The sequence below is a fragment of the Rhinatrema bivittatum genome, chromosome 9 (genome assembly GCF_901001135.1).
Source record: "Rhinatrema bivittatum chromosome 9, aRhiBiv1.1, whole genome shotgun sequence".
Lineage (NCBI taxonomy): Eukaryota > Metazoa > Chordata > Amphibia > Gymnophiona > Rhinatrematidae > Rhinatrema > Rhinatrema bivittatum.
In genome coordinates this window covers 196532398-196554390 of record NC_042623.1, presented here as the reverse complement: position 1 = coordinate 196554390, position 21993 = coordinate 196532398, and the positions used below count along the sequence as shown (strand labels likewise).

Sequence of the window (21993 nt, the reverse complement as noted above, 5' to 3'; positions counted from 1 at the left end):
AAAATTTTAGCTTTGGAGTTTTGACTTGTGAGCCCAAGCATGTTCCCATGTGTCAGTAACCTTCTGGGGCTCTGTTCCCGTTCTTTGTTCCACTAACTTGCGTATGCACTCCAGGTCATTCCGCCAAGGAAATTCTACTTTTGTATGACCTTTTGTATGACCAATAAACACACTCCCATAGGGCCAGTCGGTTTCCTGTACATACCCAGATCAGGCCAGACCAGTGGGTTATGCACTCCCACCAGCAGATGGAATCAGAGAGCAAAGCTTCGAGGCACTGGTATCCCAAGTGTGCCACCTGCAGCTCATCGGTATTTCTCTGACTCCAGTAGATGGTGGTCATGTATACCTGCAGCTCTGTGTGAGACAGAATTTTCTTGCTCCCTGAGGTGCTAGGTTCAGTGTCTGGGCCATCCCTCAGGTAGACCCGGGGTACCCCTGGCGGTGCTAGCCCATGTGGTCCAGGTTCCCTGATAGCCAGGAGACTGGCTCCCTCAGAGACCCGAAGGCTCCCCCTCAGTGTCTGCAGTACAGGGAAGTAGCCCCTTTGGGGATTTTTTTCTATTATTCTTAGCTTAGGCTTTATTTTTTTCTGTTACTAGAAGTTAGTTTTTGTGTAAAAAAAACAAAACTGCTCCAAGTTCCCTGTTCATCGTGGCTCCCGGGGTAAATCAGTCTGCCCGGTGGTGCAGGGCCAGGCAGACCCCTGAAGAGAAGGGGAGAGTGTTTCAGCCCTGGGAAGAACCTCCGAGGATGTTTTTAGGCTTCTTGCCTGATTTTTACCGCCGGCTCCAGAGCTATTTTTCCTGCGGCGGCCATTTTTTTTTTTCGACCTCCCATGCGGCTCCCCAGTGTTCCTGGGGCTGATTTTCACAGCGTTTTTGGTGGGGGTCACCAGGGCTGGGTGGCAGCACCTATTTTCTTCTGGGGAGGGGGAGTTATATGCCCCTTTTTGCAAGAGGAACATGGCAGAAACTCCTCTGGTGGAACCCTGTAAGGCTTGCAGGGTATGGTCAGCTTATTTATACCCCCTGTTACTGTGCACGGACTGTGCACTGGGTGGGGAAGGGGCCTCAGACAAGAAGACCAAACCTAAAAAGTCTGCATGCAGATCAGGCTCAGCGGCTGGGTCTAATGGAAGGAGCCCAACCCCCATTGCGCACCCTGTGGAAAGGTTCCCCACTGCATGGACTCCGAAACCGGAGGAATCGAGAGACACGGACACTGATTCTAGCAGTGATGAGACGGGACCAGGAGAATTTTCATGGGAATTTGTGCTGCTCATGCATAAAGCATTTCTGGCTCGGAAGCTCGCGAAGCGCAGAGCCCAGGATGGGAGTTCCCAAGCGTCCCCATCTGCAAACTGACGGTCGTCCATCCCGGGCAACTTTGGCATGGGAGGATCTAGCGGGTGCAGTCGACCAGCAGAGGAATGACCTAACTCCGCCCCCGAGGGACACCACTGCAGATCAGGGTGAGGTCCCGCCAGATGTAGATACAGGCGACGACGATCAGGATCCTGTAGAACCTAGTGTGGAGGTGGATGACCCCCGCGTAGTCCGACTGTTTAAGAGGGAGGAATCATGCCCCCATATTCCCCAGGTGCTTGAGAAATTGGGGGTGAGACCCTCGCTGGAAGATTCTGACAGCGAGGGAGTGAACCCAGTCCTGGATGGTCTCCGGGGTCCACCTAGTGCTTTTCTCATCCCGAAGAAGATTCACAAGCTCATCAACCGGGAGTGGGAATCCCCGGAGGTGGGGCTTAAGGTTGGCCAAGCAATGCAAAAATTCTGCCCGCTAATGGAGGAACATAGAAAGCTTCAGGGACCTAAGGTAGATGCGGCTGTATCAGCGGTGACCAAGAAATTGACCATTCCAGTGGCGGGAGCGGCTACTCTCAGATGTGCAGGACCGCAAGCTGGAGCTGCATCTGAAGCGGGTATTCAAGGTCTCCTCCTTAGGACTTCAGGTGGTGGTGTGTGCCAGCCTGATGCAAAGAGTATGTTTATGTTGGATTCAAAAAGGGCAGGACCCATCGTCTTCTGGGACTTTGTCAGTTTCTCAGGTGGCTCATCTGGAGGCGGCGGTAGCATATCTGGTGGATGCCTTATATGACTTGGTGCGTTCAGTGGCCCAGACTATGGTCTCCTCGGTGGCGGCTCGGCGATTCCTATCGCTCTGCAATTGGGCAGCGGATGCTTCCTCCAAATCGCAACTGTGCAATCTGCCTTTTTGAGGGAAGTTGCTGTTTTGAGAGGATTTGGATCAGCTGATGACATCTCTAGGGGATTCCAAGGGCAATAAACTGCCGGGAGATAGAAAGCCCTACTGGAAATCATTCGGTCCTCAATCCCATTTTCGGGATTTCCGAAAAAGCAGGTCGGGAAGTAGTATTCCACCCTCTGGTTCCAGACAGACCTATTCCTGTACACATTCATTTCACGGCGCCAGTCGTCCTGCTAGAGGTGGTTTCGGTCGGGGAACTGGAACTGGGAAGCCTGCCCAATGAAATCAGGCTCGCCCACTCCTCGGTCAGGATGATTGGGGGCAGGTTGTCCCAATTTTACGAGGAGTGGACCAGGATCATCTCTGATCGCTGGGTGTTGGAGGTGGTAAAAGAAGGTTACTCCTTAGAATTTTCTCGGCCTTTCGTGCCGGCCTTTGTGGAATCATGATGCATTTGCCGCAACAAGCAAGCCGTGGTAGAAGACACGCTACAAAGATTGCTGGCCCTGAAGGCGATTGTCCCCGTGCCATCTGAGGAATGGGGGAGGGGACAGTACTCCATTTATTTCATGGTTCCCAAAACGGAGGGCACTTTACAACCCATCCTGGACATACAGAAAGTGAATCACTGCTTGAAGGTGCCCTGTTTTCGAATGGAAACTCTTTGAACAGTCATCACAGCGGTTCGAAAGGGAGAGTTCCTCGCCTCCTTGGATCTCACTGAGGCTTATCTACACATCCCAATTCGCAGCGCTCACCAGAGATTCCTTCGATTCAAGATCCTGGGTCAGCATTTTCAGTTCTGGGTGTTGCCTTTCAGACTGGCGATGACCCCACGCACCTTTACCAATGTGATGGTCGTGGTGGCGGCGACCCTTCGGAAGGAAGGGATAATGGTCCATCCTTACCTCGACAATTGGCTGATTCGAGCCAAGTTGGAAGAGGAAGGCGAGCGGACGGTTCTTCGTGTGATCCATTGTCTCCAGTCCCTAGGCTGGGTAATCAACGAAGCGAAAAGTCATCTGACTCCGTCACAATGTCTGGAGTATTTGGGAGCTCGTTTTGATACCTTCCAGGGCAGGGTGTTTCTCACAAATGACAGGATGTACAAATTGCAGCAACAAGTGCATCTCTTGTTACAGCTTCCAATCCCCATAGTGTGGGATTACCTACAAGTTATGGGGTTCATGGCTTCAACATTGGAATTGGTGCCTTGGGCATTCAGTCACCTGAGACCGTTCAGAGAGATATACTGTTACGGTGGGACCCAGTGTCGGAGCAATACCAGTTGCCCCTGCCTTTGTCGCAGCAAATCAGGTCCAGCCTGCAATGGTGGCTGTCAGAAGACAACTTACAGAAGGGGATGCCCCTCGAAGTCCCAGATTGGTTGATTGTGACAACAGATGCAAGCCTTCAGGGCTGGAGAGCAGTGTGCCTCGGTCATGCGGCGCAGGGAACCTGGTCCTTACCCGAATGGTCGTGGTCTATTAATCGCCTAGAGACAAGGGCAGTCTGCAAAGCGTTATTAGCATTCCAGTCCCTGGTGCAGGGGAGAATGGTTCGAGTCTTCTCGGACAATGCCACCACGGTGACATATCTTAATCGCCAGGGAGGAACCAGGAGTCCAGCCGTGGCAAAGGAAGCCACCTCCTCTTCGCTTGGGCCGAGCTTCATCTGGAAGACATCGCAGCCTCTCACGTGGCAGGTGTGGACAATGTGCAAGCGGACTTCTTCAGTCATCAACAGCTGGATCCTGGGGAGTGGGAACTATCCAGGGAGGGTTGGAATCACATTTGTGCCCGATGGGGAGTTCCCCAACTGATTCTTCAGCCGAAAGAAGGAAATTGGGGCAGTAGGAGCAGACGCTCTAGTCTGCAAGTGGCCCGCCGGAATCCTCCTGTATGGCTTTCCTCCATAGCCCCTGATTGGGCGCGTTCTCCAGCGCATAGAGGACCATCCCGGTTCAGTAATTCTGATGGCACCGGAATGGCCACGGCGGCCATGGTTTGTGGACCTGGTACGGTTGGCGACAGACAGCCCGCTACGCCTAGCTCATCTGCCAAACCTCCTGCGACAAGGGCCCATTTTTTTGGATCAGGAGGATCACTTCTCTCTTGCAGCCTGGTGTTTGAGAAGCGGCGGTTACGAATGAAAAGTTATTCGGAATAGGTAATTTCCACCCTGCTTCAGTCCAGGTGGCCCTCAATGTCTATGGCATATGCTCGAGTGTGGAAGGTGTTTGAAGTCTGGTGTGACCAGCAGGGTGTAGTGCCATTGTCGGTGACCATTCCTCAGGTCTTGGGGGTTTTTGCAGCAGGGATTATCTAAAGGTTTGGCTTATAGTTTCCTGCGTATTCAGGTTTCGGACCTGGGATGTCTCCTAGGGGCGGGTAGGTGACAGGCCTCTAGCCAGCCACTCTGACATTGTCCGTTTCCTGAAAGGGGTGAAGCACCTTCATCCTCCTCCTCGTAAGTTATGCCCGGAGTGGAATCTCAATCTGGTGTTGAGGGCGCTTCGTGATCCCTCTCCGGGACATGCTTCCTTAAAAGACCTCACCTTGAAAACGGTGTTCTTGGTGGCCATCTGTTCTGCGAGGCATATTTCAGAATTACAGGCTCTTTCCTGTAGGGATCCCTTCCTTCGCATCTCGGCTGATAGGGTGTCCTGCGCACGGTCCCTTCCTTTTTGCTGAAAGTGGTGTCTGCCTTTCATGTTAATCAGTCCGTGGAGTTACCCAGATTCCCTGATTGGGCTCTTGACCCCCCTATGGGAAGAGATCATCATCTGTTAGATGTCTGCCGGGTTCTCCTTCGGTATTTGAAGTTACTAACTCTTTTCAAAAATCGGATCACCTTTTTGTGCTCTTTGGAGGTCCAAAGAAGCGAAAAAAAGGCATCTAAGCTATCCTTGGCTCGCTGGCTGAAGGAAACAATTAGCTTGGCCTACATCGGGAAGGGTCGCCCCGTCCCGACTGGTTTGAAAGCTCACTCGACAAGAGTGCAAGCGGCTTTTTGGCCGGAGTGTCTGTTGTTGTCACCTGAGGAGATTTGTAGAGCTGCAGTCTGGTCTTCCCTGCATATCTTCACAAGGCATTATTGTCTGGATGTCAGGGATCCGGACCAAGTGCTTTGTTGGGGAGAGCGTCTTGCCAGCGCATCTTTCGGATTCCCACCCGGTGTAATGTGGCTTTGGTACATCCCACTGGTCTGGACTGATCTGGGTATGTACAGGATAGAAAAATTGGTTCCTACCTGCTAATTTTCATTCCTGTAATACCACAGATCAGTCCAGGATCCCACCCGGGTGCTACTGCCGAAAGACTGATTTACCTAACGGTTAGCTGCTGTACATAGGGAATCTATCAGAATGATTCTATAATATTTTGGTTTTTGTTATGAACCGTGGTTCAAACCTTATTTTTAGGTATTGGGGGGTCGTTTGTTTCGGACCCTTGAGGGAGTTTTTTCCTGTTTGCCCTTGTTTCGGGAATTAGATGGGTTTTTTTTGTCAATTATACTTTGCTTGGGTATTGATAAATACTGATGAACTGCAGGTGGCACACTTGGGATACCAGTGCCTCTAAGCTTTGCTCTCTGACTCCATCTACTGGTAGGAGTGCATAACCCACTGGTCTGGACTGATCTATGGTATTACAAGAACAAAACTTAGCAGGTAAGAACCAATTTTCCTTTCCGCTCTACCTAGTTCACTTCAAGACTTTTCAGTTTCCAGCTGCCTATATGGACAGTCTTTTTCATGCCCACTGTCCGCGTTAAGGGCACAAAATGAGAGAGTCTGCAAGGTCCCATTTCTGGGTTGTTTCCACCTCTCCAGGATCCCCTTTTTTTCGATGGAGGATCATCAACCTTTCCAGATTGGCCTTGTTGTATTCCACCGTGGTGCTGGCTTACCACGGCTGCCACCTCCGCCACTGCTTTCTCATCTTCCTCCATGCTGCTGTACTTCACTGAACACACAAGCTCTAGAATTCATTACTGGAGTATTTGGTTAAAGCAGTTAGCATAGCTGGGTTTAAAATGGTTTAGACAGGTTCCTGGAGAAGTCAATAAACTGTTATTAACAAAGCTGACTTAAGAAATAGCCACTACTTATCACTGTGCGATAGCAGCATGGGATATATTTACTGTTTGGGATCTTGTCATGTAATTGTGACCTGGACTGGCCACTTTTGGAAACAGTATACTGGGATACTGGGCTTGATGGACCCTTGGTCTGACCCAGTATGGTGTTATGTTTGGCAGCTTGCAGGATGGCCCTGCAAACCGCCTTACTTATATCCAATGCCATGGTAGGAATGCTGCCAGCACCCAACATAACCGACTGTGGCATAGGATGCTGCCTTGACACTGCTCCCTGGCCTCTCTCTTAAGTGCACGTGCACCCAACATCTGTCTCTTAAAGGGCCCACAGTGAAAAGATAACCTGGGTGTCCTTAGAAGATATCATTGGCTTCCTCCTATAAAATGCTCCATTGGAGGAACCACCAATGCCTCAACAACAGGTCTCCTTTCATGCCTTGAGCCATCAGTGCGTGTTGCCTTCTTCCAGCATTCTTGTTCTTGCATTCCTGTGTTCCAAATCCCCCAATGTTCCTGCCTTGCTTTGTGTTCCTGCTTACTTTTGCCTTGCCTTGTCCTTGTCCTTCTTGTCCTGACATGCCAATGTCTTGCTCTAGCTCTCCTTGGATTGTTCTTCTGGATTCTTACCTCTGCTTTGGACCTTGATCTTCCTTGGTTGCTGCCTGGACCTGATCTTCTGCCTTGAATCTGACTACACCTTGTCTTGTGCCTGCCCCAACCTCTGGCCTACCTCTGGTTTCTCTTGTCTGCTGCCTGCCCCGACTTCTGGCCTACCTCTGGTTTCTCTTGTCTGCTGCCTGCCCTGACTTCTGGCCTACCTCTATTTTCTCTTGTCTGCTGCCTGCCCTGACTTCTGGCCTACCTCTATTTTCTCTTGTCTGCTGCCTGCCCCGACTTCTGGACTGTTCCTGATGTCTTATGTCTGCTGCTAACCCTGATCTCTGTCTGTCTTTGGACTCTCATCTGCCTGACTGCCCTAGGGACCCACCTAAGTCCTGCTGGTCGGCAGAACTCAACCTGTAGGGGAGGCAGCTGGTATAGGTGAAGATCCAGCCTGTCCATCGCCTCCGCCAGGTGCTCTTACCAGCTGTCAATGTGGGCCTAATAGGTTTGCCTGCTAGGTGGCGCCAACCACACCACAGCACTAAGAGTCCACTGATACTGAGCTCGTTACATAAGGCAAATTCTTACGCTCTCATATTCAAATTTGTGGATGATACAAAATTATTCACAGTTGTTAAATCACAAGAAGATTGTGAGAAATTGAAAGAGGACTTGCACGACTGGGAGAATGGGTGTCCAAATGGCAGAAGACATTTAATGTGGTCAAATTTAAAATGATGCACGTAGGGAAGAACAACTCAAATTACAGCTATACAATTCAAGGTTCTACGTTGGGAGTCACCACTCAGTAAAAGGATCTAGGTGTCATCGTGGACAATATGTTGAAATCCTCTGCTCAGTATGTGGTGGCAGCCAAGAAAGCAAATAGAGTCCTAATTATTAGGAAAGGAATGGAGAATAAAACAGGGAATATTATAGTGTTTCTGATTCATTCTATGAGACCGCACCTTTGAGTACTGTGTGCAATTCTGGTTACCAAATCTCAAAAAATATAGCTAAATTCGAAAAGGTACGGAGAAGGGCAACCAAAATGTTAAAGGAGATGAAATGATTCCTCTGTGAGGAAACGCTACAGAAGTTAGGGTTCTTCAGCTTGGAGGGGAGTTATGGTAGAGGTCTATAAAATAATGAGTGGAGTGGAAAGGTTAAACAGGAATCGGTTGTTTACTCTTTCAAAAAATACAAAAACTAGGGGACATACAATGAAGTTAGTAGGTAATACATTTAAGAAAAATAGGAGAAAATATTTTTTTCACTCAATGTGTAATTAAATTCTGGAATTCATTGCAGGAAGATGTTGTAAAAGCTATTAGTGTAACTGGGTTTAAAAAAAGATGTTGACAAGTTCCTAGAAGAAAAGACCATAAACCATTATTAAGCTGAACTTGAGGAAATCTACTGCTTATCCTTAGGACAAGCAGCATGAAATCTATCGAACTTTTGGGATCCTGCCAGGCACTTGTGACCTAAATTGGCCACTGTTGGAGAAACAGGATATTGGACTTAATGGACTTTTGATCTGGCAAATCTTATGTTTTTGCTGTCCCTCCACCTAATAACCAATCCCCTTTCCTTCTTCCTCTCCCAACCAGCCAGGGTGTTTTCTCCCTCAGTACACAGTTCTCTTTACTCCAATGCCCAGTCTTCTCTCCCTCAGTCCCTGGTCCTCTATAACCCCACCTCACCATCCTAGGTCTTTTTCCCTTTCCTTATTACTCATGTCCTCTTTCTTTCTGCCCCCTGTCTGAGGTTCAATCTTCTTGCTCCCCAATACCCAAAATGTTCTCTCCACATTCCCTCCCCTTGGTTCCCCACATCTTTTCCTACTCATGGAAGACTATCCCCATATCCCCATCTCACCCCTGGAAGGCTCTCCTTGTGTCCCTATCCCATCCCTAGAAGGCTTTTCCCATGTCCCCATTCCACCCCTTGAAGGCTCTCCCTACATTCGCCTCCTTCCCCTTAAAGTTCTCCCTGCATTCCTCCCCTCCACAAAAGTTCTCACATATCCTCTCTCTGGTTCCCCCTGATCCTCACTGCCCTGCAATCCCCAGTGCAGCCGTGACTCCTCCTGATCCTTCCTAATCAGCAGAAGGAGCAACACTTAACACAGTGTCAACTTTCTGTGCTATGTGGGTCCAGTCTTAATAGTATGAACCACATGGATCCAATAGATTTCTGCCTCACACCATGAAATTGGCTCCTCAGAGCATTGATGCTGCAATAAGTGCTACACGTACTGACAGGGCAGGTTGGGGGAGAGGGGTGCATTATAGTAGGGAGTGAAGAGGATAAACCAGGTTCTGCACTGCTTAGATTCTTTGAACTGGCCCAATTATGTGATGTCACCCCGTGGAGTTGCTTCCCTGTACAACTGTACAGTTTGGACAGTGGGTCGCACCAGCTCTAAGAATATGAGTAACCCTGCTAAAATAGATAGGGTTCACTTTCTAGCTCAGTTGTAGCTTCGTCGGCTTGCCACAGAAGGGTAGAAGCCTCAAATCCCGAGGTTCACAGTTAGAAAATAGTATGTGGAACAGCAGAACACTACAGTAACACTGAATACTTTATTGTACTCTTCTGGAAGTTCACAATATGTTTCTATTCAGTCCTTCCTCCCAGAATGATTGCCTCATTAATTAAAAAGCCATACTGCATATAGAGCGGTAAGAGGCAATCAATTCCATATGCTCTATATTGACATGCATTGTAAATGTTGACATTGCTGTGCAATGATTAAGACTATTATGGTATTAACATTTGTTAAAATTATTTTGCTCTTGAAAGTAAGCATTGTGATATTTATTAGAAACGAGTAAGTAAATAATGTTAAATATGCTGAATTGGAGACGTGAATGCATGTCTTCTAAAGTTGACATTCATAAAAATAAATTACAATTAAACAATATTATTTCATTGCCTACTAAGCTATTCTATAAACTACTAATTAAAATATTTTGCAAATTTGCATTTGTCATTTGTCAAAGTACTGCAGAATATATCACATTTGGACCAAGTTAATTTCGTGAGATCAGATGTACCAGTAAATTAACAGATGTGCTCAGTTCCCCCCCCCCCCCCCCACCTTCCATTCCCTGAGTTTCCGTGGATCACAGGGACCCTAATTACAGGTTCTGTTCCTGAAAGGCTGCCACTGGGTGTCACTGGAGCAGAGCTGACTGGTAGACCAATGCTGTTTTTGTATATTGTCTCCCAGGTGGGAAACGCTTTGAATGTGAGCACCTCAATGTCACTCTATTATAGTGTGCAAGAAATAGCGGAGATTTTTACACCCCTACACAACACTATAGGTCAAAACTGTAGAAACGGAATCACTGAATCCCGGGGACTCATGGATTTAGTAATTTCTAGCTAATGGAACTGAGATTTTCCTTTGTAAAAAGGTTAACTGTGTTTACTTGCAAGCATGCTGTGAAGCAGATTCACTGAATACTAAGCAGTGTATAGCGAGCACAATTAAGCAGAATGGAGAAAGAAATACTTGGATTTTTCAGTTAATCAAACTATGTAACACACCAGCCTAATACTTCCTTACATTTTAAATAAGTGTATACTGTGCACATATTATTTTTTTTTCTGCAGGTTAAAACTGGATAGTATGAAGCTTTTTTAATCCCAAAATTATGACTTCCTATATATTTTTATTGAGGAATGTGTACAATTTTGATTATCATCGAAAAGTGATATCTGTTGAAAGATTCAAATACTTTGAGCGTAATTTTCAAGGGAACTTCCATAGATAAAGTAGGGCTTTATTTGCAGAAATGGCTTTTTATAAAATTGCACAACTAATACACACATAAAATTATGCACATACACAGTAAACAAACATACTTTCGTGTTCATAGGGGAGAGGCATTCCAGGGGATGGACCCTGGGTGGGGTTTGGACTTCTGCGCATATTTTGATTTAAAATAATATGCACATAAACTCTCTCAGCAAAACTATGCGCACCAAATAGTAAGTCTATAATGCACCTAGTTTTGCTAGGATAAAAGTGGACATACATTTGTAAGTTAGATTTGACAATTGGTGTAACTTATTCACATAGGGATAGATTTTAAAAGAAGCGCGTGGGTGTAGATATGCACGCGCTATCCAGTGCGCACACATGGATGCCCAATTGTATAACATGAGCATGCAGGTGCACGCATGTTATACAATCGGGGGTCGGCGCGCGCAAGGAGGTGCACAGTTGTGCACCCTGCACACGCCAACGCCCGTGGCCTTTACCTGTTCCCTCCCAGGCCGCTCTGATTTCGGAACGGTCTGGGAGGGAACATATTCCCCCCCCCCCAGCCCTATCCTAACCCCGACCTTTGTTTTACCTTCTGCGCCTGCCTCCAGGCATGCGCAGGTTGCGCGCGCCGGCAGCCTGCTGGCACGCGATTCCCCCAGCACAGCGGCAAATGGCCCCGCCCCTGGACTTCCCCGCCCCCTCCCCACTCCTTTTTCGAAGCCCCGGGACTTAGACACATCCCGGGGCTTTACGCACGTCGCCGGGCCTTTATAAAATAGGCCCGGCGACGTGTAACCCCCCCTATGCACGTAAATCTGATGGATTTACGAGCGTAGGGCTTTGAAAATCCGGCCCATAGTTATTAACTAACTTATGCATGATGTTACAAATTACCCCCTCAAAGACTATACCAGCTTCCTTGGTTATTTTCTGAGATAATCAAGAATAATTTAAGGCATCAGCAATCTGAGGTCAATAGTTTGACAGTCAAAGAAGTACAGATAACAGTGATGGTAGTAAAATTAAAACAAAGATACCCCTCTTTAGCATTTCAGTATTTTAAGCTTTCATTGGCCGTAATGGTCATAATGCTTTACACATGACTCTCCTGGATTGCAGTATATCAGTGAGCTTTAATCATCAACAATATCCTTCTGTTTTCTTGGTCTACCACTTTCATTTCTGGTAGATAATGTATTAGCCTAGTAGTTTGTTTTATACACAGGGCAAAAATGCACTACTGATTTACTTATAAAAGACATAACTTGGTCTTCATAAATGCTCCCGATTTGCTCATCTAGATGTCGCTCCGAGTCTCAATCTGGTCCTGGGAGCTTGGGCACACAGGGAGGGCCTCGGACCACTCAGGGCTCCATAGCCACCCCTGGCTTCCCACACAGGGGGGAAAGCATCAGTTTTCAAGGCCTTTAGGGTTTGTTCATGGTGGCCCTACTGTTCATCATCAGTCAGTCATGCCAAAAATTACTACTCAGTCCAGCATTTTTTGTTCAATGAAAAACTTTACTTACAAAACTGGTAGCAAAATACAAAGTTGAAAAATCAACACACACACAATATAGTGAACACATAAGGCCGGATTTTAAAAAATCAACACACACACAATATAGTGAACTCATAAGGCCGGATTTTAAAAAATCAACACACACACAATATAGTGAACACATAAGGCCGGATTTTAAAAGGGCCACGTGCGCAAACACCGGCAGTTACGCGCTAGGCATTTTCAAAAGGACCTGGCCACACACGTAACTGCTGATTCGCACACAAATGGTGGGCCCTGAAAAAGGGGCGGGGGATAGGGAGGGGCGGGGCGGGCCAGGACAGCGGCTATTAGTGGCCTTAATTGGAGTGGACTGGGAGGGAACTGGGGGAGGCCCGATTGCATTGCCGAGCATAATTTGCTAACATTCACCCCCCTCCCCTGCGCGCGCAGATTATAAAATCCGGCACGCATGTGCGCGCTGCCCACGGATTTTATAGCATGTGCACGTCGGCGTGTACATGCTATAAAATCCGCGCGACCATGTGCGAGTGCTGGGAACCGCACACATATGGACGCGCCCATGCACCTTTTAAAATCTACCTCATACTAGCCGTTAAGCCCGTAACAACGGGCTCGGTCCGTTTCCTTCCCACTCCCTCCCCCTCATTCTCCCTCCTCCTTCACTCTCTCCCCCCTCCCTCTCACCTTCCCCCTCTCCAGCCCCTCAACCTCCCTCCCTCACCTCCCTTCCCCTCCTCTCCTCACCTCCCTCCCTCTCTCTCACCTCCCTCTCTCCCTCCCTCTCTCTCACACCTCCCTCCCCCTCTCTCACCTCCCTCTCTCTCACTGTCACCCTCCCTGTCACCTCCCTCTCTCTCTCTCTCACCTCCCTCCCTCTCTCTCTCTCCTCCCTCCCTCTCTCTCTCACCTTCCCTCTCACCACCTTCTCCTGCCGGCAGATCTCGGGGGGGGGGGGTGTCACTCGCGCACGGCGCCGCTGCTCCTGCCGGCAGATCTCGGGGGGGGGGATGTCACTCGCGCGCGGCGCTGCTTCTCCTGCCGGCAGATCTCGGGGGGGGGGGGTGTCACTCGCGCGCGGCGCCTCTGCTCCTCCTCCCGCTCCTGCTTCGCGGCCGCCGCCGCTTCTGCGGCCCCACCGCCATGTTTTTTGTTTCGGGCACGCACGGCTCTGACCAACGTGCTGGCCCGCACATGCGCGGTAGAGCTGCTCTCTACTGCGCATTTGCGGGCCGTCGGTCAGAGCCCATTTATAAGGTAGATTGTAACAAAAGTGCACAGCACAAAAACCATAAATAACGGTCTCTATCCAACTCTCCATCAAACAGGTCGCTCTTCAGTGAAGGTGCACTCTCCTTCCCCCAGCCCCCTCCCCCCGGTACCTGTGTGCTAGCTGTAATCCTTCCCTCTGCAAGCCTTTGCTTTTTCTCTGATCTCTCAGTGGAGTCATGGGCTGATGGTAGCTGTGTCGGTCTTTGAGTCTAGTGACCTTCCCAGGTTTTTGTTACCCTTTGTACACTGGTTTCCCAAAATCTGCAAGAACCTTCTTCAGGAACTCCACCATGGAATTCTTCTCCCTCCCCTCACACCTCTTGAGACCTCCTCAGTGGGAGACAATCCCTAGAGGAAGCCCTCAGTGGGAAAGGACTCTAGGGCCTAGAATTCTACCATTTACACCTCTCTGCAGTCCTCCTGCTCACGTGAGAGCGGGGGTCGTTATACCACTAATCCATCCCTCTCAGTGGGGAGTGATGTTCCTTCTTAACACAACTACCACTATTCTGATATCACCAAAGGGCAAAATCTGTTGAGCCTTCCTTCATACGGAGGGCACTCGAACAAGCTGAAGCCACATTCTGCATGTTTGTGAAGGGCAGGGCCATTTTTCAAGGGGCAGAAAATGGGCATCCCCTCCACGCAGATATAATTTTTATCTGCAGTACTGATAGCATGAGTAAGCCTATCTTAACTTTGCTGAGATTGAAATCACAGACAGAGAATAGATGCAGAGTCATATTTACTGCTGCAGCTTTATTATGTGAATTCTCTTCTGCTGTAGGTGAAGAATGTGATATTGACGTAAATGAATGTGACAGTAGTCCATGTCATCATGCTGGGACCTGCATGGACCAGCCTAATGGATACACCTGCCATTGTCCACACGGCTGGGTTGGCGCAAACTGTGAAATCCGTAAGTATCATAAAGATTTATTTTCAGCTATAACACTGATTTGCTTGAGCATGAAATCCAAAGCAATGATAACATAATTTTCACGCTGAGAACATTTTTTAGTGTGTAGTTTGATAACCATGATTTTTCTATAATAAAACCCAAGTAAACAATAAATTGATGGATTTACCACACCATATTTAGAAATCGTTTTACTAATGTTAATACAAGTCTAGGGACAAATATTCTTTTAAATATATTTGCAGATTGTAATTTGTTTGCCTAATTCTTTTAAGACAAGATCAAAACTATCTGCAGTGATATTGATGCTGTACCTAAAGGTTCAATAGACTTGCCTCAGTTGTCAGTCTCAGAGTCTTTTTTTGCTCTCTCTCTCTCTCTCTCAAACTGATCGATTTACCTTCGGCAGGATTCTGATAGAGAAGAGCTATGACATTCTACTAGATCCATAGTCTTCCTCCTACAGTCATCTAGGCAGGGCCTAGCAGATGTCTTGAATTCTTCCTTGGTTCAGGATATCTTATCAAAATAACTGAAGACAGCAACTGTATGATTTCTGCTAAAAAAAAAAAAAACAACAAAAAACACTGCAAGGTGTGGTCTCCAGATTTGTACACAGTATTCCAAATGAGGTCTCATCAGGGACATATTCAGGGGAAATACACTTCCCTTTTTCTGTTGACCAATCCTCTCTCTGTACAGCCAAGAATTTTTCTGGCTTTTGCTGTCACATTATCCATCTGTTTAGCCACCTTCATATCATACAATATGATCACCTCCAAATCCTGCTTTTCTTTCATGCTTAGAATTTCACCCCCCAATACCTCCAAATACATAACTCTGCATTTTTTTTAGCATAAATTCTTAGCTGACAGATCCTAGACCATTCCTCGAGCTTCACTAGATCCCTCCTTGTGTTTTCCATACCTTCCTGGCTGTCTACCCTATTGCAGATCGTGGTATTATCAGCAAAAAGGCAAACCTTTACTGACAGTCCTTCCTTCACTCATGAAAATGTAGAAAAGAACCAAAGGACTGATCCTTAATGCACCTTGTTGGTAACATCCTCCCCCTCGGAGTGAGCTCCATTTACCACTGCCCTTTCTTGCCTCCCACTCAACCAGTTTCTAACCTATTCGGCGCTCAATATATTTATAAGTCGCATATGCGGAATCTTGTCAAAGGCCTTACTGAAATCCAAGTACACTATACTTAGCCCTCTCCCTTGATCCAACTCTCTGGTCACCCAGTCAAAGAAATTGAGCTCTGGTGAAAACATGATGCCTTGGATCTTGCAATTCATTCGATTCCAGAAACTGCACTGTCCTCTGTTTTAGGGGTGATTCTATTTATTTATTCCCTATAGAGGTCAGGCTAACCGGTCTTCCTCTTCCTTCCTCCACTTTTATGAATAGGAAGCACATCCACCCATTCCCTGTCCTCTGGAAGTACTCCTGTCTCTGAAGAAGCATTGAAAAAGTCAGCCAGCGGAGCTGCTAGAACTTCACTTAGCACCCTCGGATGTATCCCATCCAGCCCCATCGCTTTATCTACTGTTAAGTTTAGTTACCTCCTCACAAACACGTGCTTCCGAAAGTCGATTGGGGGTTACCTCACCTCCAATCTTATTGTTGTTCGTTTTATGTGGTCCTGCTCCCGGCCCTTCCGCAGGGAACACCGAACAGAAATACTTGTTAAACAGTTTTGCTTTTTCATCATTTTCTACCTATTCTTCCCATCACTTCTGAGTCTCACAATGCCACTTCTGTATTTCCTTCTATCACTAACATATCTAATAAAAGAAAAGTCTTCTCCTCCCGTTTTAACTTATTTGCTATTTTTATCTTCCATTTGAATTTTTCCATTCCTGACAACTTTCCCAGCTTTTCTCACTCGTCTTCCTCTTTCTGCAATCTCTTATAGTTGATGAATGCAAACGTTTTCTCCCTAACCTTTTCAGCTATTTTTTTTAGAAAACCATAGTGGCCTCTTTTTCCTCTTTTGTTTACTTACTTTCCTAACAAAAGATTAAATGCCCTTATATTATCTCCTTTTACTTTTACCCACAGCTCTTCTGTTTCTCCTAGATTTTCCCAACAAGCTTCTGACTTCTTGAGATACACCTCCATTTTTTTTTTATATTTATAACTTTATTGACAAGAAGTCAAATATAATAAAGATATATGAATATAAAACCTTATATGAATATACATGAACTTTTGTAAATGTGTCTTTTGTTTTTTTTTGCTTTTTCCCCCTCCCATTCCTCCCCACCCCCCTCCCCTGAGTTTATACACATTCAGGAAGTAAAGGTCGTCTATATCACCTGCACATATGTTGAGTTATATAAAAAAAAAAAAAAGAAGAAGAAAGAAAAACGGTCAGCAAGAGACTGTTCTGAACACAAATATCCTGGGAGTTATCATGATCAAATTTGTCCTATGAGTACCTGTGAAGGTCTATAACAATAAAGGTAGTATCAGTGCAGCATGTCTCTGAGCAGAGAAGTGACAGTGATGGATGCCAGTCCAGTTAGAGATGAGAGCGATTAAGCCAAAGAAGATGAGGCGCCCAAGTTTTCTGAAAACGTTGTAAGGTATGCTGTTTTGCCGCTGTTAGTCGATTCAATGTACACACATTGTCCAAACGTAACAGGACCGTGGCTAATGTCGGACCCTGACGTGTCTTCCATTCCTTTGCTATCTCCAGCCGTGTAGCAATACAAGCCTGCACTACCAATGGATGATGAGTGTGGTGGTGTATATTGTCCGGCACATTCAATAAAGCAGTGTCCATTTGTAACTGGATCGGGTTATGCAATACTTTAGACAAATGCTCCTCAACTTGGGTCCATAAGGGTTTTATGCAGTCACCTGACCACCACATGTGTAGATATGTTCCTATAGAGGCACACCCTCTCCAGCAAAAGTTAGTTGTATTCCTTGAAATTTTTGCCATACGTTCCGGCGTGAGGTACCAACGGTATAGCTGTTTGTATCCATTTTCCACCAGGGGATACATCTCCATTTTAACAATGTTTTTGGTTTTCCTGAAGTCTAGGATCCCTGACTTTGAATAAACCTTCATCTCGTGCACGCTAATACTGAACCACACCATCCAGTGATCATCCATCAGACAAGTTCCTGGAAGAAAGGTCCATAAACCATTATGGACTTGGGGATAAGCAGCATGGAATCTATTGAACTTAGGAATCCTGCCAGGAACTTGTGACCTGAATTGGTCACTGTTGGAAACAGGATGCTGGGCTTGATGGATCTTTGGTCTGATCTAGGATGATAAAATGTATGTTCTAACATGAGAGATACTGTCCCTGGTGGTAAGTACTAGGGCCAGCATCGCCCCCTCCCATGTGGAGCAATACTGGACCTGGTTAGCAGTTGACAAAACAGTTCTCAATGCAGAGAATCCAAGATCTCCCACTTTCTAGAAGACATGGCAGCTGGATTGTAACAATCAACATCCAACAGATTGAAATACCCTAGCAATAGCACCTCCCTTATTATAACAATTATGTGAATATCTTCCATTAAATATCTATCCATTTTTTGCTGTCTGTGATGGATGTCTTTATATCACACCAATATAAATAGATGTTCCATTCCCTCCTTCTAGATTATCACATAAGCCCTGCAATTCTGTTGACTTAATATTATTTGTTATATATATATATAGTGCCTCACCTTCTCCCTTCCTTCCTACCCGGTTTTCCTGATTGGACTGTAGCACCTGTGTAACTGTATCACAGTCATGGTTTTCCATGTACCATATTTCCGCGACAGCCACTAAACCCAAATCTGCTTCTTTCGTCTCTAAATCTGGGACTTTATTTCCCATACTATAAGCATTAGTGTACATAGCTTTTCAGATGTTGCCTTTTTTTCCATTTTTTTGCATATATTTCATGCTTTACTTACCTTTCGGTTTTGTGCACCCATACCTGATGATTCTAGTAGAAAGCCCTCTTCAGTAGATTCTCCAGTCTGTGTTGAGACACTGCACCCTTCTTCAATAGGTGGACCCAATCTCTGCTCAACAGTTCTTGAAACATCAACCCATGGTCAAAAAAGCTGAAACGCTCTTGTCAACACCATCTATGCAGCCATTCATTCATCTCCAGAATGTGAGTTGCCTTGCCTGGGCCTTTATCCTTGACTGGGAGAAAGGTGCACATATGGTATTCTCCTCCTATGTGCTATACCCTCTCTTCCAGTGCCATGAAGTCACCTTTGATACAATATGTGTGATACTAGCAATATCATTTGTGCCAACATGGATGAGAAGCCTTGGTCAGTAAACTTAAGAACATAAGAACATGCCATACTGGGTCAAACCAAGGATCCATCAAGCCCAGCATCCTGTTTCCAACAGTGGCCAATCCAGGCATTAGGAACCTGGCAAGTACCCAAAAACAATTTCATGCTACTGTTGCTAGTAGTAGCAGTGGCTATTTTCTAAGTCAACTTAATTAATAGCAGGTAATGGACTTCTCCTCCAAGAACTTATCCAATCCTTTTTTAAAAACAGCCTCACTAACTGCACTAACCACATCCTCTGGCAACAAATTCCAGAGTTTAATTGTGCGTTGAGTGAAAAAGAACTTTCTCTGATTAGTTTTAAATGTGCCCCATGCTAACTTCATGGAGTGCCCCTAGTCTTTCCACTATCCGAAAGAGTAAATAACCGATTCACATCTACCCGTTCTAGACCTTTCATGATTTTAAACATCTCTATCATATCACCCCTCAGCCACCTTCTCCAAGCTAAAAGGTCCTAAACTCTTTAGTCTTTCCTCATACAGTCTTTCCTATGTCTTTAGGGCTATTGCTAGGGTTATTTAGGGCTATTTAGGGCTATTTAGGGGCTATTTAGGGCTATTGCTAGGGTATTTCAATCTGTTGGATGTTGATTGTTACAATCCAGCTGCCATGTCTTCTAGAAAGTGGGAGATCTTGGATTCTCTGCATTGAGAACTGTTTTGTCAACTGCTAACCAGGTCCAGTATTGCTCCACATGGGAGGGGGCGATGCTGGCCCTAGTACTTACCACCAGGGACAGTATCTCTCATGTTAGAACATACATTTTATCATCCTAGATCAGACCTTTACTCTTTTGAGTCCTCATCTTCCCTGGAAGTAGAAAACATACTTAAGAAAATGAAACCTTCCACTCACCCCTCTGAAACTATCCCCTCTAAACTCCTACTTTCTATACACAATGTGATCGCCAAACCCCTCTCAAATATTCTTAACTGTTCCCTAGAACATGGCATTGTCCCCAATGCTCTGAAACAAGCCATAGTGAAACCACTCCTCAAAAAAGCCAACCTTGACCCCACCACCCTCTCTAATTACAGACCAGTGTCCAACCTACCCCTTCTAGCTAAAGTGCTTGAAAAGCTCGTGAACACACGCCTATCTGATCACCTGGAACAAAATAACATCTTCCCTCCAACCCAATATGGTTTCAGGAAGCACTTAAGTACAGAAACTTTGCTCCTCTCCTTACACGATACCCTTATCAAAGGAACTGACTCAGGATCATCCTATCTTATTGCATTACTTGACATCTCAGCTGCGTTTGACACAGTTAATCATGATGTCCTCCTCAGCATACTCAGAAAGATTGGTGTCACTGGCAAGGCCATTGATTGGATTCAATCATATCTCCAAAATCGTACTTTCACTGTCACTATGAACAATAATGAATCTGACCCCATCAGTCTCCCCCAAGGTGTTCCCCAAGGTTCCTCACTCTCATCTACCTTATTTAACATTTACATGCTCCCCCTTACTACGCTCCTCACTAATCTACACATCAAGCATTTTATATATGCTGATGATGTACAAATCATTTTCCCCTTCTCGGACACCATCCAAACGGCTCTACACAGCTGGGAATCCTGTCTTTCCTCTATCATCCAGCTCCTAAAGGACATGCACCTAGCGCTTAACTCCAACAAAACTGAGCTTTTAGTCATATCGAATAAGCAGCCACTCCCGGTCATCCCCCCTGCCTACTCTGCTACTAACTTCCCACCTCACACTCGCAATCTAGGAGTTATTATTGATAATCACCTCTCTTTCAAACCATTCATCAAATCCATTATAAAGGACTGTTACTTTAAACTTCAAACTATAAAGAAGCTCAGACCCATGCTACATTTCAATGATTTCCGTACAGTCCTTCAAGCTATTATCTTTTCAAAGATTGACTACTGTAATGCGCTCTTACTTGGCATTCCCGCAATTCACACTAGACCACTCCAACTTCTACAAAATGCCGCCGCTCGCATCCTGTCAAACACAAAGAAAAGAGATCACATCACCCCCGCACTTATGGAACTACACTGGCTCCCTATACAGTCACGAATTCTTTATAAAACTCTCTCAATCATACACAAAAGTCTGTTAAACTCCAACCTCAACTGGCTCAACCCCCCCCTCATACCCCGTACCTCCAAGAGACCTACACGCCCAGCACTCCAAGGAACACTCCAAGCCCAAACTATTAAATCCTTTAAGCTTTCCTCCACTATTAATAGAGCCTTTTCTCTGAGGAAAGACATACAGTCTTTTCCTCATACAGTCACGAATTCTTTATAAAACTCTCTCAATCATACACAAAAGTCTGTTAAACTCCAACCTCAACTGGCTCAACCCCCCCCTCATACCCCGTACCTCCAAGAGACCTACACGCCCAGCACTCCAAGGAACACTCCAAGCCCAAACTATTAAATCCTTTAAGCTTTCCTCCACTATTAATAGAGCCTTTTCTCTGGCCGGCCCCACGTTATGGAACTCTATGCCCCATGATATTCGCACTGAGACCTATACCCCCGCTTTCAAAAAGAAACTTAAAACCTGGCTCTTCCAACAAGCTTACTCCATCACACCCCCTATTACATAACTCCCCCTCCGACCCTTACCCTTACTCGGATTTCCTGATTTGACCACCTCTATGCTTGTCGATTTGGTACTGTGCACTAATTTCTGTATATAGTTTTAATGTAAATAGTTTTGATGTAAGGGCTCCCCCCTAATTTCAATTATATGTTTCCTAGTTCAGTATATTATCTGTTTTATGTAAGGGCCCCGCCCAATGGTTTTGTGTTCACTGTAAACCGATGCGATGTGCGAACGGTCATCGGTATAAAAGAAACGTTAAATAAATAAATAAATAAATAAATAAATCATTTTGGTCACCCTTCTCTGTACCTTCTCCATCGCAACTATATCTTTTTTGAGATGCGGCGACCAGAATTGTACACAGGATTTTTGGCATCTTTCCATAATGTCTTGGATTTTGGCATGCAGCAGACAGCACTCTTCCCAGGACAGCATGTCTGGTCAGCAGATAGATACCTCCTTGCCCCTCAGAAGTGAGTCACCAACCACCACCTAGGGGCAATGGTTGTTGAGTCCACAGCTTTGGGGTTTGCGTGCTTCAGTTCTTCTTCATCCTTGGATGGTTTTTACTGCTCTGCTTCCAGGGCTGCCTACTGACTCTTCAATTAGCCAGGCAAATGGCAGGATTTGAAAATATGAAGCC

General features: G+C 46.0%; 1 protein-coding gene across 1 annotated transcript in view; it reads left to right on the top strand.

Annotated features, from left to right (window-relative positions):
* Nucleotides 1-21993, top strand: part of DNER (delta/notch like EGF repeat containing) — a 653505-nt gene that overhangs the window by 614894 nt on the left and 16618 nt on the right. Inside the window, exon 11 of the mRNA XM_029616218.1 lies at nt 14293-14424. Within this exon, the coding sequence (XP_029472078.1) occupies nt 14293-14424 (132 nt within the window). The remainder of the gene's footprint in view (nt 1-14292; nt 14425-21993) is intronic.